The following is a 16751-nucleotide window of genomic DNA, read 5'->3' as shown; positions in this document are numbered from 1 at the left end:
CGTTCTGTTAACACTATTTAAACATTTCTGATTTTTTGTAACAGGCCAGGGCAACCATTAATAATTTAAACAAGAATAAAAACATAAAAAAGAACAAGAACGAGAAGGAGAAAAGGAAAAAAGGGAGATGGAGAAAGAAATATCAGCAAAATACTTACTTCCCTTCTCAAAAGAAACTCAGAAAACAACTAAGCCTCCCTTTCCAGCCAGCCTTCTCACATACACAAAATGGTTGGTTATGATGATTTTGTTCATTACAACTCTGCAAACATGGTTTGGAGGGAATGGTTACAACTGAACTTTCTTCATATTCTCTTAAATCCCTTAGAGAGAGAGAGAGAGAGAGCTGTTGTTTAGCAGAAATGCTGTGAAATGGTAATATTATTGTAATCATCAACAAGGACCAATTGCCACCCTCAACCCCCCCCCCCCCCCACCCCACCCCAAACAAACCAAAAAAAAAAAAAAAACATCAAACAACCAGACAATCACATACAAAGAGCGAGCAAGTGAGCACATGCGAGAGAGAGAGAGAGACTAGCTCCTTTTCCCCTTATTATTTAAGATATATCTAATTTGGTTTAAAATCATTGAATGATAACAGAAAAAAGAATAAAAGCATACGTTGTCATTCACCCGTTAATTTTAAGAATAAAAGCATATGTTGTCATTCACCCATTAATTTTAATTATGTTGTTTGTTATTTACATCTAAGAGAGGTTCTTCAAAATCCTTGCCTCAATTCACCCATTAAAATAGCGATTGAGTTTTTATTTATTGACCATAGGATTCCTTTAAACTATTTTGCGGATGATGATAGTCCTACCAGATGATCTTTCTGGTTGTCTTGGACCAGGGGTGGTTTAATAGGTGATTGGTTAGTTTTATCTAAGCACTTAGGCAAAACTCATCACCTAGGTTGACCTGCTTAGGCACACAATTGAAGATTACTCCATTGCTAACCACCAAATTACACTAACTTGCCGTGCATTTGCCCAGGTAATTTTATATGTTCTGTATCAGATATAAATTAAATGTATGGTTTGTGTTGGAAGATGTAACCCTTCTCCCATGATATACATCTAGCATCAGGAGGATATCCCATGAAACAACTAAACAAGAACCAACTAACTTTTTTCAAACAATAATTTACTCATTTACTGATTTTATACCCCAAGTATTTGAAAGTTTGGTATATTTTCAGTTGTAGCTTTTTTAGGGATCTAAAGAAACATTCTAATAGTTTGTTTTTCCTATTTTGAAAACTTGACCAAAATATTGTGCTGCCATTGATCTAGCCAATTCTTGACTGATGAGGAGCTCATTAGGAACCTTGATCCAGATGAATTCAGATATGTCTTTAGGTAAATAACTATTGTGCGTCATAATTAGTATTGTGGACCCTCAATTTTTTAGCATATTGTAGATTTTGCACCACGCATGTATTTACAGGAGGATGGGGAGGGTGTTAAGGACTGACTAGCTATTTATGTATTATTGTTGATTCTACAATACATGGTAGAGATTAAAACACTCTTTGAGGGGATCAAAAATGTCATGGCATGTGAGCTAGAAAAACCTAGTGTGAAGGGAATGTTATTAGGTTTCCCAATTGAAGGAAGTGATGCTGAGAAATGATATTAACCATTCAGCATGCTGGTTAGTTAGAGAAGCCAACACCAATTAGAATAGTTAGCATTAGAAGCCTGAGTTGGACTATGAGTGAGACAGGACCAAGTCTTTTACTTCAAGACCATTTTAATTGCACATAGAATTAATGTGGTTGTTTTGGAGCTTGATCACCACAGTTGCTAATATAATATTGATGATTTAGACCAAGCAGTAAATACAAACATCAAGGATAGAACTCATTCAAAGCAAAAGGGACCAATGAAAGCAGAACCATCATTTCTGTTTAGTAGTAGTAGACTTAGACTTCTCTATAATTGGTATGCCATCATCATTAGATGTAAGATAGTCCTTAATCAAGCCACACTACTTTGACATTTTCCGGGTCATTTTTTTCGGACCTTCTCCATCTAAAACTAGTTATAGGTAGCACTGGTACTCGGTGAGTAAAGTTGTCTAGGAAACCATTCATCAACACCCGCACCCTATAAAATATGTGAATGTTCGTTTTACAACTATGCACTTTTAAGAATGTTTATCTTTTATAGTTTTTAGGGGATTTGGACGGATCCTCATGGTTAACGAACTTTTTATAGGCTAGTTAATTTATCAGCTCTAGTGCTGCAGAGAGAATCTTCTAACCTATTTACTCGATTTTAGCTATGAGCATATATGTATGAATGTATGTATATATGTGTGTGTATACATACATATTATTTTCTAATGTAAGAGTATTATTCATGTTATCCAGAATGCCAAAACTAACTGCATTGTTCTTTGTAATTCCCCCGATCTTATTATCCATGTTATCCAGAATGCTGAAAACTAACGACATTGTTATTTGTAATTTCCCCAATGTTTCATGGTTTATATTGTTTCGAAATGATTGGTAACATCCGCTCTTGCTCGATTTCTTTTGTTGGAGTCCTCGCAGTGGTACCATTGGTGGGTTACTTTAATTTTCTTTTTTGTCCCCTGCTGTCTTGAACCGTGTTTGGTTTTGGGATGAAATGATGGTGTGGCTGTGGAGGGACGGTGAGGAATATAAAAGGTGATGGATCATTAGCCGATCGTAATGGCGGTAGTTCTGTACTGCCTTTGCGACCATCCCAAAACCATACATGTCTGAGGCTGCTTCCGCATTGCCTCTGAAACCCTCTCCCCCCGTGCGTATGTGTAATTTGAGCATGCCATTTCCACCTGCGAACCGTCCGTTTCCCACCTTTTAATTCTCTCGGCATTTTGAACGTCAGCTTCCACATCCGCTGGACCTCCGCTGTCGCGGTCTTCATTTGGCTGCGAACTTATCTTCCAGGCGACCGTAAAGAGTTTCTACATGGTAACGGTACGGTGGGAGCCTGCACAGAGATTTTCATGGACTGGTAGAATCCACCCGTACGCTGGAATTGCGCCGCCTGGGGGTCGCTCCTGTAAATTAGCACGGGGAGGTCCCTTTCCCGGACCCTCCCACCACATGGGTTTTCCTCGTCTTCGCCTCTCTCTCTCTCTCTCTCTTCTATTTCCTTTCCTACGGGTAAGTATTTTCCTTTCTTTTTCTTTGTTTTCGTGTTTTAATCTTGCGGTCGAGTTTTTCTTTTTAATTTTTTTTTTCGCTCTTTTACGTGTGAACATTTTTGGAAGGACGGCTATTGCAACGATGAAACCCAAATCGATCGAAGGCATTTTCCGAATGTTTGATGGGATATGCAATCTTTTTCCTGAGCGGCTAACTGAGCAACGTCCCCCAGCCGTCCCGTATATATATATATATATTTTTTTTTGCACTGATTATTTATATTTGATTATTTTTGTTTTATTACACACTTCAATAGATGAGCATGATCCTTTGGGAAGGTGTTAAATGAAAATAATAATCTGAATAAGAAAAGAGGAGATTTTGGCTAATTGCGAAAGATCTTGGAAACACAGTCCTTTGATAACTAAGACGTATCGAAGGTGGTGGCATCACCGGATCATTGGGTTTATTAAATTTTTATTTATTTCGAGATTTCAATTCTTATTTTAAATTTGATGGACCTTTCTATTTTATTAGTGTTGTGGGTTCTACGCATCATCTCTTATTCCACATTTGGTTGGGGTTATTAAAAGAGATGGATAGATGAAATTGAAAGAATGGATGGTCTTTATCTATGTTTGGTTTAAAAAATTGTAAGAAGATAGATGAAAAATGAGAGATTATCCATCCATCCTAGCCTATCAGTTTATGTCTTCTTAAATTGAAAAGATGCGAGGAAGGACGGATAGAATATTGATGAGTAGATTTTTGCATTAACAGAATTATTTTTCATTAATTTTTTTACAAAATTATAATATTTATTTATTTTTTCATTCATATAATTTTTATATATACTATTAATCATATATTATTAAATTTTATTACTAATTATTTTAATTTTAGTACATAATTAAATAATTAAATAATTAAAATTATTTTTTATTTTTTTATTTTTGTTTACTATTTTTAATTAACCATTTGTATAATATTAATTAACTATTTAAATTACATTGTAAATTAATTTATTATTTATATAATTAATATATAATTTATTTATTAATATTTAATTTATAAAATTATTTATTAAATTAAGTTTAATTAAATTAAAATTAAATATTTATATATTTTTTATGTAATTATAGATTATAGCGATTATAAGTTTATACCTTGTTTACTTCTTTAGTATAAATAAGTCTATAAATTGATCATAGTAATATTTTTATTCAAGGATAGTTTAGTAAAAATGTTATATAAATATCATTCATTTCTCTTTCATTTTTTTTATACAGAATAAAAAAAAAATTATTTTCATTCATCTTTTTATGTTTAATCAAACATACAAGATGATGGATGGATTTCTCATCCATCTTTCCTCTTTGTTCATCTATTAATTAATTCATCTTTCATATCAAATAGAAGGTTAAGCAGTCATAGTAAGCCATAGTCATATGAAAGCAACTCACCACGTGTCAAAAATCGGTGTTGTAGTTTTTCAAATGGATTCTACGTTGGTGTTGGAATTTAGGAGGGTGATGATAATAGTTCTCAACTAGGGATGGCAACAGTTGGATATGAGTTGGATCGGTCAATATTTATATCTATTTATAATTAAAAATTTTATCTATTTTGTATCTATTTCAATCGAATTGGAGGATGAAAAGGATCTAATCGGATAAGAGATTTATCATATAAATATTATAAAATAATTATAATTAGGAGATCTAGATTAAAATTATATTAAATTGAATTTGTGATAGAGCATACCATCATCCAAATCTGTTTTAGATAATTTTTTAGAATCCATGCTCATCTCAAGTTTCAAGGAGAATGAATGAAAATAGCTACATTTGAATTGGGTCAGATGATGGATCGGCTAAAATTGAAAAGAGACAAGTCTGTCAATGCTTTTTATAGGCTATGGCGGACTTTGCAACATAAAATTATTTGTTATTATCATTTGAGAAGTCATTTTCAAAAGCTAATGCAAATCACAAGAGAGGCGTTTGGTATGGAATGATCTATTTAGGATTAAGAAGATATAGATAGAAATAATAAAATCATTGCATTTGGTTACCATAGTAATCCTACGTGATGGTGATTTTACATGATCCTCACTCCTCCAATCATCTTGTTAGTGACGGGATTAAGAAGATATAGATAGAAATAATAAAATCATTGCATTTGGTTACCATAGTAATCCTACGTGATGGTGATTTTACATGATCCTCACTCCCAATCATCTTGTTAGTGACGGAATATCCATTTTTGAGATCAAAAATCTAAAATCACTCTCGGACAATGATCTTGGATTGATATATAAGGAAAAAATATCCCTCTATTTAATAAAAAAATCGATATATCAATATACTATTAATATATTATATTAATATTATATATATGATATGATATTATATTTGATATTATATATTATATTTATGATATATATTATATTATAATATATTATATATCATATTATTATCATATTATGATTCAATGATAATTTTAATTTAAAACAAAAATATTTTATTATACTTTATATATATAATAAAAATATTTAATATATTTTTATTTATCTTATTTTCTAATCAAAATAAATATCTGTATTAGTAATTAATATATTATAAGTATAAATAAAAATTATTAATTCTATAATAATAATTAATATATTTTTATAGGATTAATAATTTATAAGATTAATAAATATATTTTTATAGAATCTATTAATTATTAATATATTAATAAATATAGTCATATTTTATTTATAATATATCATGAATGATTAATAAATATATTTTTATAAATATATTATAAGTAATTTAGGTATTATATAATAAATAATTTTAAATTTTTATAAATGTCAAATAGATTGTTCATGGATATCGAAAATTTTTAATTGCTACATTGTGATCTACTAAATATCATGATTTTGGATCAACTGATAATCAAATCATCATAGATTTTAAATCATCAATGATCTTATTTGGATCATCAAATACTATCAATATTTTTTTAATTCTTGATTTGATATTTTTTATATTTATTACATTCACATTTCAAGCACTTTTTGAAGTCTTAATCATGCTTTGAATCTGTTGAAATATCCCAATCTTGATCAACCATCTCCACTGCAAGGACTATATGGTATTTTAACCATGCAAGACAGAAGCCTTATGTCCTTATTTTCATTTGGATAAACCTTAAAATTCAATGGTACGCCAGAAACCCGTAGTTGCACACAACTGATCAAATAAACCGGTAAAATAATCAGCTGTGCGAAATAACCTGTAGAAATGTAACCATACCAGAAAAATCGGTGTTGGGCGGAAACCGGTAGAATTTATCAACTACAGCGGCTTTGTACTTGGTAAGCAAAGAAGCTACAAATTATGGCCTAGCTATACCAGTTGCCATAACAAACCCAATGCTAGGCCACATTTTAAAGGATCACAACATTTAAAGATTTGATTTAACAACACATCTGTGAGATCTTCGCATGCATCCAAACATTTAACTCAAGACTACAGTTAAACAAATTTTTAGGCTTTACAGGTCCATGCAACACGACTAATCCGCTCCCACGCAATTTGATCAGGTTACATACCAGGAGATTCAGCAACGTCTGATTAAAAGCCAACAAAGATGAGATGACGACATTGCAGCAGCGTCGAGCTTTTCTGCATATGAAGTCTATTATCTACCGATTTTTCAGAAGGCAGGAGCGGTAACTCTTATTTGACTAGCAAACCTTGTACCGTATTGATTACAAACAGCACTTACCGCAGGCAAACAGAAAGCTACCGCTGCTCTAGTGGAACATCCTTATCATGGCAGCCTAAGAAACGCACGACAACACAAGTAATATTGTCAGCGCTTCCTCTTTGGTAAGCCTCGTCCAGAAGTCTCTTTGCTGCCTGCTCCGGGTCCTCCATGGCCTTGATCATGGCAACAGCCTCCTAATCGTTTTAAAACCAATTGTTCTGCTGTTCAGTGTATATATTACAAATGCCAAATAAAATAGATTTGTCCCCAACGTACCTCATTTGAAACGACATCCCAGAGCCCATCACTTGCAAGGATGAGAAATTCGAGAGAGCCATCCACCACCTCCTCCTACAATTCCACACTTATGAGGTACTAATAGAAAAATACAGGCATTTAAATAGACATTAAATTTTGACCATAAGGCATCCCTCGGCAAAGCCACGACCGCGTTAAAAATAAAAAAAGAACTAAAGTAAGAATACATATGCAAACATGTAAATCACAAGTCTTGTGAAAATAGTGCAAATAAATAAATTGGTCAAATATTATCGATTTCAAGACTGATACCTGAATCTCAGGGTCAGCAACAACATACTGCTTCAGAAGCCTATCACCAAAAGCACGGGAAACGGCAAGCACACCACCAACACGCCACGTCCCTGCAGTTGCATGCTTGTCAGAATTGAATTACAGAAAAAGCTCTGATTCTGAAGAGGAGGATGAGAGGTACCGGCCCACATAACAAACCCTCCCGCGTCCTCAATCCGTTGTCGCTCATCTGTTTGGTCAGGCTTATGATCCCTTGAGACAGCTATAGCTGCATAAATCAGAATAAAACCATGTCAAAATGAAGACCGCCAATGAATCCAGACAAGATTGAAGATAACCAAATAATCTGCTTGCCAAGAGCAAAATCCTATATTTACCATAACTACAACATCAGAGCATTTGTGAAGATAACCAAATATCTACGGTTCAAGAATTATATCAGTATATTTCTGTAGCCTTAGAGATGATGCCACTGCATGGTAATTAAACACTACATGAATCTATTTCCTAAGTCATGAAGGCTTAAATTTCAAAATCAATAAGATGACTATTCCTTCAAGTGACTTGCAGTTTAAAAGAAATACCTGCAAAAGATGGTATTCTAAAGCAAAACCAAACTATGCAATTTGAGATCGTTTTTCACTCACTTCCCTCAGAGATGAATACGACTGCTCGGTCAACTAAACCTCGAAAAATCTGTTCCTTGGCTACAAGTTACAACAGCTTAACTTTCATAACCACATTGTAGTTTTATTCTCCTTCCCAAAACTTAGGATTTAGAAAAAGTAAAATCCAACAAAATAGGAATATCTTTGCTAAATAGAATAAGTAATATCCAACTTTAGGATTTGAAATGACATTTTCCTCATAACACATTGTCCTCTCTCTTCCATCACCACATCCCTAACCTTGCATCTAGTTAGGGTCATAAGAGGAAGGATGAATAGGGTTAGAAGGATGGATGGCCCTCGTACATGATTTGGCTCAAAAAAAATTTAGAAATGATGAATGAAAAAGAGGGATTTTCCATCCATCCTGACCCATCAATTTATATCCGCTCAAATCAGGAGAACGCAAAGAAGGATGAATGAAACATGTGTAGGATGAATTTCAATATTGACAAAATCATCACTCATTAATTTTTTGATAAAACCATAACCACTTACTCTTTTTTACTAAATAAGAGACTCATGTGCCACCACTTCTCTACTCCAACCGTTATCCCTCTTTTACTAGAAATTATTTTTATTTTAGGATACAATTTTCATAATTATAAGTAAATAACTAAAATTATCTTCTATTTTCTATTTATATTCACTTTTTAACTATTTTTATAAAATTAACTAACTATTTAAATTAAATTATAACATAACTATTGTATATACAATTAATATATAAATTAATTCATAAATAATTAATTTATAAAATTATTTATTTAATTAAATTTAAATAAATTAACATGAAATATCTATAATTTTTTATAATTATAAATTATAAAGATTATATATTACATATTGCACTATTTCTTTAGAAATAATAATATTATAAATCGATAATAATAATATTTTTTTATCAAAAAATAGTTTAGTAAAAATATCATACAAATATCATCCATCTTTTCATTCCTCTTTTATCAAACAAAGAAGAGAATCATTCCTATCTCTCCTATGTTTCACCAAACATATGGAAGAATGGATGGAACACTCATCAATTCTCTCCCTCATCCATTCTTCCCCTTCTATCCATCCATCTTCTAATCCAACCTTCATACCAAATAAAGGGTTTCTTTGACCAAAAATTATTAGTCAAACCATATCATTTTCTCTTCTGCTCTTCAAAATATGCTTGAAAGCATGCATTCATGCCTCCATGCAGCACATGGGTGTGGCTGGGTGTCAGTTGTGTATGAGCACACACATGGTTTCTAGACTTCCAACAAGCCATAAAACTCTCATGACACCAAATAAGTCAAAAGCTGAATATGAATTCTAGCATCAATTTATGGCAATGCACTTTATTTTTAATGTTTTATCTATATATTATATAAAAAAATGAAAGTTTAGAATCAAGGAATATCCTCACTTGATTATATCTATTAATTTTCCTACCAAAATTGCTCTCTCATGTATTGTAAAAAAAAAAAAAATGTTACTTATCTTAACCTCTCTCAACGTACTCTCTCCCCACTCTCTCCATCTCCAATCGGATATTCCCCCTTTCCTCCTTTTTTTTTTTTCTTAATCAGATATGTTCCAATTAGATTTTTTTTTTCCTAAGGAAAATCCAATGAGGTTTCAAAACCGAAATAACATAAACTTTCAAAAAAGAAAAAATCTCCAATTTTTTCCTTCATCAGATAAGCTCCAATTAGAATTTTTTTGCCAGGATGATCCAATTAGATTTCAAAACCAAAATAACAAACACTTTCAAAAAAAAAAAAAAAAACAATCTTCCCTCCCTCTCCAAAAAGCACTCCGTCTTCCTCTATACCCTCATGCCCCACTTCTTTTCCCTTATTACTACCGATCCTAATCTCAATCCTTCTAGACAAAAATGAATATATTTTTTAATATCAATATCATAATTTTATATCTCTGATTTTAAATTTATCTATTATTTTATTTTATTTATGTTATTAGTATTTTATCTAGACTTTATTTCAGAAATTTAATTGTTTTTTTATTATATTTTTCAATCAATCCTTTCCCATTCTTTCGTTATATATTCCATTATGTTATTTAATTTTCTTAAAAATATGTTTTCCTAATTCCATTTTTCTTAATTCCATTATTTTCGTTATATTATTTACATTTTTCCAATCATGCATTTACCCAATAAGAACATCAATTTAATAATTTAATTAACTTAATTCTCTAACAATAACATGCTTTTTAGTATATTTCCTTAAATTTTATTTGCATTTAGTTATTTTATTCTATATTTTCTTCCAGCTTCTGTTTGTATTTCAGATTTTTTATTTATTCTTTTGTTAGGTGAGTGTTTTTGGGTTTTTAGTTCTACTGTATAACACTCTATTTCTATGAACTTATTAAGTCGCCCTTTTTCTTTTCATTTTTGGTTTAGAATATTTTCTCATACTTTTTAAATCCTTTATAAAAAATTTGCAAGTTATACATTTTTACTCTTTTGTTATATTGTTTTCTTATTTTGTTTCATTTTTTATTCTATATTATAAATTTTAAATTTCATTATTATTTATTTTCTTTTGTCATATTTCTGTATTTGATTTATTATTGTTGTAGTTTATTTCTTTGTCCATTTACTTAAATTAAAAGATAAAAATAAAATATTATAATTAATTCATTATGTTGCTTCAATTATCATTGTTTTTGTCAAACATGCATCATCACATGTCTATTTTTTCTTTTTCTTTTTTAAAAAAAAAAAGACAAATCTTTCCATGTTCTCCCTTTCTCTCTAATCAAGATCTAAATTGGTTTTAATCCATCTTTTTTAATTGGACCACACAGATATAGATGGACCCATTGAGAAATTCGTATTGATCTGGTTTGAATAAGAAACAAAAGAGATTCTACCATCCTCCTTAGAGTTTATATAGATACAATTTAAATATTATACGTACATTGTACATTGCACGTCTCCAGTTATTAGTTTCCTTTAAGAAATTAGTGTTCTAAGTGTCACCTCTATCGATCATGCAACAATGATTATTGTCCATTACTTCACTAACTCTTATAATTCTTTTTCTTCCTACCGCATTTCAAGATAGGAATATCTGTTACAGTTCTATATCATCACCTGTCATGCAAGAGGCTCATGCATTAGGTTAACAGACAAATTTTAGTTGAAAGGGCTGAGACAACTATCTTGCAGACTCTCAAAAATCGTAGATTGATTCATAACAGATGGTCGAGAAAGGTAGAAAAGAAACCTCAGATCTTTCACGGGAAAGGAATTGAATGCAAGGAATTAAAGCAGCCGCAATTTAGTCAAGAAAAATAAAGAAACATGACAAAAGATATGAAAAAAGTATTAATTGGAAAGATGGCTAGCACATTTAGCTTTCATTTACCAATAAGAATTGAATTTTATTTGATATAAAATGCCTTTTCCTTGAGAAGGACATATGTTTAACACTAAACTATTTTTGTGTATGTTGCTATAAATCATACTTGTCAGCAAAGTTGAACATACAGATGTGAAGACCATAAAACTTATAACATAATTCCGGAGCTCCATTAACATTCTACATAACGCCAATAACTATACAGACTAGCTCAAGAACAAATCAAGAAATCTATAGATCCACTACCTACTTCCTTCACTAAAACAGTCCTCATGTACACCTATTAAAACATTTTTATGCTCTGGAGTCCTTTTGTAGGATAACTAGAATAGATTAAACACCCGTTCTTCCACATATGAGCAGGGAATACATTAATAAATTTCAATATTTATCCTACTAATGTTCTAATATGTGGTTGCAATGTGTGGATTGTCAGGCCAATGAATTGTGTTTATGCAGAATACATGCATCAGGGTGTGGACCGTATCAACGAAAAGCAAAAGTTAGCCAAAAATTTCAAACATGTATCAAATTTAAAGAATAAAAAAGAGAGAAAAAAGATAAATTAGGAAATCTTTTTAACTGAGGATCCATTTTGGTTCTTGATAATCTTAACTACCGCGGACAATTTTCCTTATATTAAGATTTAATACTAATCAATCTTCCAAAAGGACACTCATAATCTGAGTTAGGGTGACAGATCTTTTTGTGATAGATTATCAATAAAAAGCCAGATATAACCTACTAGTGAGACTTATAACTAGGGGGGGTGAGAGGGTTAGTGATCCACCGACTAGTAAATATTATCCAAAAAAGCATCAAACCTCCATTCTGCATAAAAGAAAAATAACCATTAATGACACACTGTGGACAACTAAAAGCATTTGGTGCTATTCCTAAAAGAGCTTGACGTGTCTTGGAACTTCACTAATCAGCTTTGAAAAATTTTTTCGCTCAAGTGCGGTACAAGTGCATAAAATAGTTTTGGCGCAACAGTCAAAAAATGGAAAATATCTAAGAAGAATAACCAATGATATTCAAAAGTTGGTACACCTTAGGAAAACAAACTCATTTTTTAGACTGCATAAATAATGGCGACGAGAAACATGCTTCATATGCTACTCTGCAACTATATGTAAAACTGTTCACAAAATGAGCAAAATCAATCCTCCTAAATAACCAAATGCTTGACAATCTAAGAAAACACCCACATTGCTTCACTTTTCAAGCACCAGAAAGCATTTTCTGTTTGTCTGTTGGTTACATTCCAGGTATCAATCACTTCACACAAATTCTTAAATTTGCAAATCTGATAAGAATTTTCGATCTGAATTCCACAGACACCAAGTTTTTGGAGAAGGAATAAAATTAACTTCGTGACTGGTTTATATCTCAGCTTCATATCAAGGGTTGTTAGTTCGTTTTTCACTTCTAGTGGTTGGTAAAGAAGTGTCAGAACTAAATAGGAGCTCGGTGAAATCTGATCTCCTTTAAAACAGAGACAATAATGACAGACTTAAAGGGGTATGCAGGATGATTCCACTTTGATGGCGTGGATGCAACATTTCTACAACTCAAGATGTTGTCATATACATAATGGTGAAAGGTGAATGATAAAACTCTGTTGCTTGAGAGAGGCAAACCCTAGATATTACCAAGATGCATCAAAATATTTGTCATCAAGCCATGCCATAGAAAGATGCCTAAGATAACAAATTTGCACATATACTGCATATCCTCACATTCATGAATTAATATGGCTCTGCAGGAACAAATCCTATGAATGTTGAAACTAATCCAAAGAGACAGGCTGCATGTCAAATGTTAGATGGCACAAAACATATCTTCTATGTTGTCTCCTAGCCAATGTGTTGGCTCCTTGACCCATTGCAAATTGACTGTTGGCACAGTTTTAGAGAAACATTAATTGCTAGCAAGAGTAAATAGCCTATTCAGCGGACAAAGCCTGTATTTAACAAGGTTTCTCGTTGCACAGGGGCATATCAGTTTGGTTATGTACTGGTACAATATGCAGAACAATCTGGTTGCCAGCATGGACAATAGACCCTATGGCACACGGTATGGGACAGCTGTATGACCGCCATTTCAAGCCTTGTACTTGAAGAGTTTAATACAATCAAAGTTCAATATCTAAATGGTCAAAAATCATCAGATAATTATCATGTGGAAAGCTTATAATAGAAGATACGCTTATAGTAGAAGATATTCTAAGACCCTGACAAAACATACATGCCTGAACCAACGGGTTGAGATCACTTGAAAAGTGAGAACGGAAAAAATATGAGAAGAGGGGAAAAAGAAGCATTAATTAAAGATATCACAAAATGAGTGGAGAATGACAGTCTCACAGGGCAAAATGTGTTGAATTATGCAATACCATGATCAAATTTAAACAATCATTTTTCATTGACCCAACCTTCTGATTGACTACACAAATTCTAATCTAACATGTTTATTCCTTACTTTTCCTCTATGTTCATGGTGGGCAATTTAGTAACACATTTTCATAAAAGAGATTTAATCAACAACTACAAATTATACAAAGAGAAAAAGCAATAACAGAATTACAACTCACAGAGAAAGGATAAATTAAAATCACTTCTCCATGAGTTAAACATGTTTAATGATAGAAATTTGTATTCCCATTCACAATCAAGACCCAATTAATTAACTATGCGGATTAAGAGCTGTGCAACAAACCGGAAGTCCCAAAATGCTCCCAGAGTATATAGTTTGTTGGGGTCCAAGATTGCTAAGCTGGGTTCAGTAATTTATATTTAAATGATTTTAAAGGAACATGAATTCAAATTTCATCCAAAAACAGCAAGTCTAATTGAAATACAACATATGGATTAGTCTCTATACGGACAAGTTTTCAGAGCACAGAGATGTGATCTGGTTGTGGGGCTTACCATTCCCTCCCCTACATATTACAGCCCTGGAGTCACCAACATTTGCAACTAGCAGCCGGTCCCCAACAAGGACAGCAGTTGAAGCAGTTGACCCTGCATCTCGGTTTTGATTATTCTCAGATTTTAGAAACTCTGAGTCTGTGTGGTTGTATGCATCAGCTGCAGGATTGCATAGGGATCCAAAAAATCAGTTGCAACCATATTTTTAAAAAATTGAAATATTACAAAAAAAAAATGTAAAGAGAACAGAGAAAGAGCACCTATAGCCAACTTGGTATCAGAAATAAACTTGGGGTGCCTGATCAAATTGCTGAAGAGATTTTGTTTAACATACTCTGCTGCTCGAGCACCACCATGGCCTAAGCATGCAACCATGAATGTGTCATTGAATAAACAGTATGTAGCCAATCTTCCAAGAACACAGAAGGCATTAAGAATTGTAGGAATATGCTCATGAAAGGCAAGCAAAAAGTCAGTGTAATATCCATGGATACGATGCGCTCAATTATTCTGTCCACTTTTGAATAAAAAATAAGAATTTAAAAAAATATAATCATACTCTGCAACAAAGCAAACCTTACCATCAAACACTCCAAACAAGCCGACAATTTCTCCATCAACACCATCAATTCTGGTCTCGTAGAAGTCTTCCATAGAAGCCCTTTTCCCTGGAAAGCTTGCATATCCATAGCTAAACTTCCCATTCTGACTGTTCAGAAGAAAACATCAGCAAGTTAATCACACCTCAGCAATAGACCTTCACACGCGCACCTGATCGACGCTATTTATTTGAACATCATGCCATAAAACTTTAATGAACTAAGAAGAATCATCCATACGAGATATTTTATATTTGATGCAACCGTGCAAGCTGTCAATAAGATCCAAAATCTAAGTAATCCGTCTCATAATACCTATAGTCAAGCTGAAGAAAATATTCTATTTAATAACCATTCAAAATTTTCAAACAACTACATTATTGATAATTATAACTAACCATCAGTGCAATTAAACGAGAACATAGTCTATACTTTAAACATTTCTCTCCTTCCTTTGCTTTTTTCCTGGTATAGAGATGGCTCCAGGATTTTTATCATCATAAGAAGAAATTTCTGTTGCCTTGTAAATATACCCGATAATATCTTAACCATCACTTCATGTTCTTGTAAATGCCGCTTTGCAGACGGAGATCAACTCCTAGAATTTTATTTAGCCTTTCAGTGAGTAAAAAACTCAGAAATAAACCAAAAACTTCCAAAAAAGAACATGAGAGGGCTAACATGCAGCAGCAGCAGCAGCAGTAACTACAACAACAACAACAGAGGATCAAGAACGCTTAAATCCCGCAAGAATTGGACAACAGAAAAAACAAACAAACAAACAAGCGGGCAGAGAGAGACAGAGGAGGGGAAAGAAGGAGACCTGAGTCCACCACCACTGACGGGAGAGCCATCCGCCTGAATTCCAGCAATAGAATTCAAATAACCCATCCTACAAATTCTACTCCTCTTTTCTGAACCACTCGATCAGATCGGAACAAAGCAAGCAAATTCTATCTCAGAAATCAAGAAAGCTAAGCTGATTAGCCAGGAAAGAAATCAAGGGATTCCCGGAATGTCCTCATCATCCTCTCCGCCTCCAGTACCACTCTATCGTAAACCAAGCAAATTCCAACCCATTAACTCCACCTGCTGCAACCAAGGATCAATTCGCCGGAAAATATTTCCCCCCAAAGGAAAAAAACAAAACGAAAATTCATAAAAAGGATCAAGAAATCATGAAAGAAAACACCGAGAAAGGAAGAAGACAACTAACCCTAACCCTCTGAGAGATGAGAACGGGAGAGCGTGAAGAAGAGAGGAGACCAACACGGGTTTTTGGTTTTGATGTGTGCGGCGGCCACAGGCAAACGGGGGTAGAGAGAGGGAGTAGGGGGAAGGAGAAATGAAAGAACAAGAAGAAAGAGAAGAGCGCCCCCTTAAAAAGGAAACGATTTTCTTAGAAATTTTCAAGAAAGGAGTTAAAGAAATGGGATATGGATGGAGGTGGGATTACGTGGCGCAAGTGGGGAGTGGTGGGGATGGAGGTGACTTGGTCAAACTAACTAAACGTTGCGTGTACACTTCTAGTCTGGGTTGTGCGTGAATACTGTACATACCGTGGTCGGTGGACCTTCTGTGCATCCGACGCCGCTGTATATTTGTAGTGCGACACGTGGGAGGCACAGACGCATTCGCTTGCAAAATCAAAACCGGGCTTGATGAGCCAGAAGCAACGCCAACCGTTGGCTTGTCGTGGATGCCACCACGACATG

At 33.2% G+C, this 16751-nt stretch overlaps 1 protein-coding gene and 1 non-coding gene across 5 annotated transcripts; one reads left to right on the top strand and one right to left on the bottom strand.

Annotated features, from left to right (window-relative positions):
- Positions 1-3278: 3278 nt before the first annotated feature.
- Positions 3279-3367, top strand: LOC114914491 (small nucleolar RNA snoR128). The gene has a single exon (XR_003801748.1). It is a non-coding gene; the product is annotated as a small nucleolar RNA snoR128 (small nucleolar RNA).
- Positions 3368-6481: 3114 nt separating this feature from the next.
- Positions 6482-16411, bottom strand: LOC105050830 (probable protein phosphatase 2C 59). Of its 4 annotated transcripts, none has more exons than XM_029266308.2 (10): positions 16253-16411; positions 15860-16128; positions 15019-15146; positions 14698-14796; positions 14438-14596; positions 7638-7724; positions 7475-7566; positions 7181-7255; positions 6923-7098; positions 6482-6819 (listed from the first exon to the last, which is right to left on the bottom strand). In XM_029266308.2, exons 2-9 carry the CDS (start codon positions 15925-15927, stop codon positions 6940-6942), a joined length of 867 nt encoding a protein of 288 aa, XP_029122141.1. In that variant the 5' UTR covers positions 15928-16128; positions 16253-16411; the 3' UTR covers positions 6482-6819; positions 6923-6939. The 4 variants fall into 4 exon arrangements, with proteins under 4 accessions (XP_029122141.1, XP_019708003.1, XP_019708004.1 ...); XM_019852444.3 differs by having other exon boundaries at positions 15860-16125; XM_019852445.3 differs by having other exon boundaries at positions 6482-6764; positions 15860-16125.
- Positions 16412-16751: the final 340 nt, after the last annotated feature.

This window comes from Elaeis guineensis, chromosome 8 (genome assembly GCF_000442705.2).
Source record: "Elaeis guineensis isolate ETL-2024a chromosome 8, EG11, whole genome shotgun sequence".
Lineage (NCBI taxonomy): Eukaryota > Viridiplantae > Streptophyta > Magnoliopsida > Arecales > Arecaceae > Elaeis > Elaeis guineensis.
Note: the sequence above shows the minus strand (reverse complement) of the source record. Positions and strands in the feature narration are given on the sequence as shown.

Bases quoted from the DNA above. Each gene is read 5' to 3' on its own strand.
- LOC105050830 (XM_029266308.2), bottom strand. From the start codon at position 15,927: ATGGGTTATTTGAATTCTATTGCTGGAATTCAGGCGGATGGCTCTCCC. The intron at 7,567-7,637 runs GTACCTCTCATC...ATGCAACTGCAG, and splicing joins AGGGTTTGTTATGTGGGCCG to GGACGTGGCGTGTTGGTGGT. The intron at 7,256-7,474 runs GTATCAGTCTTG...GTGGAATTGTAG, and splicing joins TTGCTGACCCTGAGATTCAG to GAGGAGGTGGTGGATGGCTC.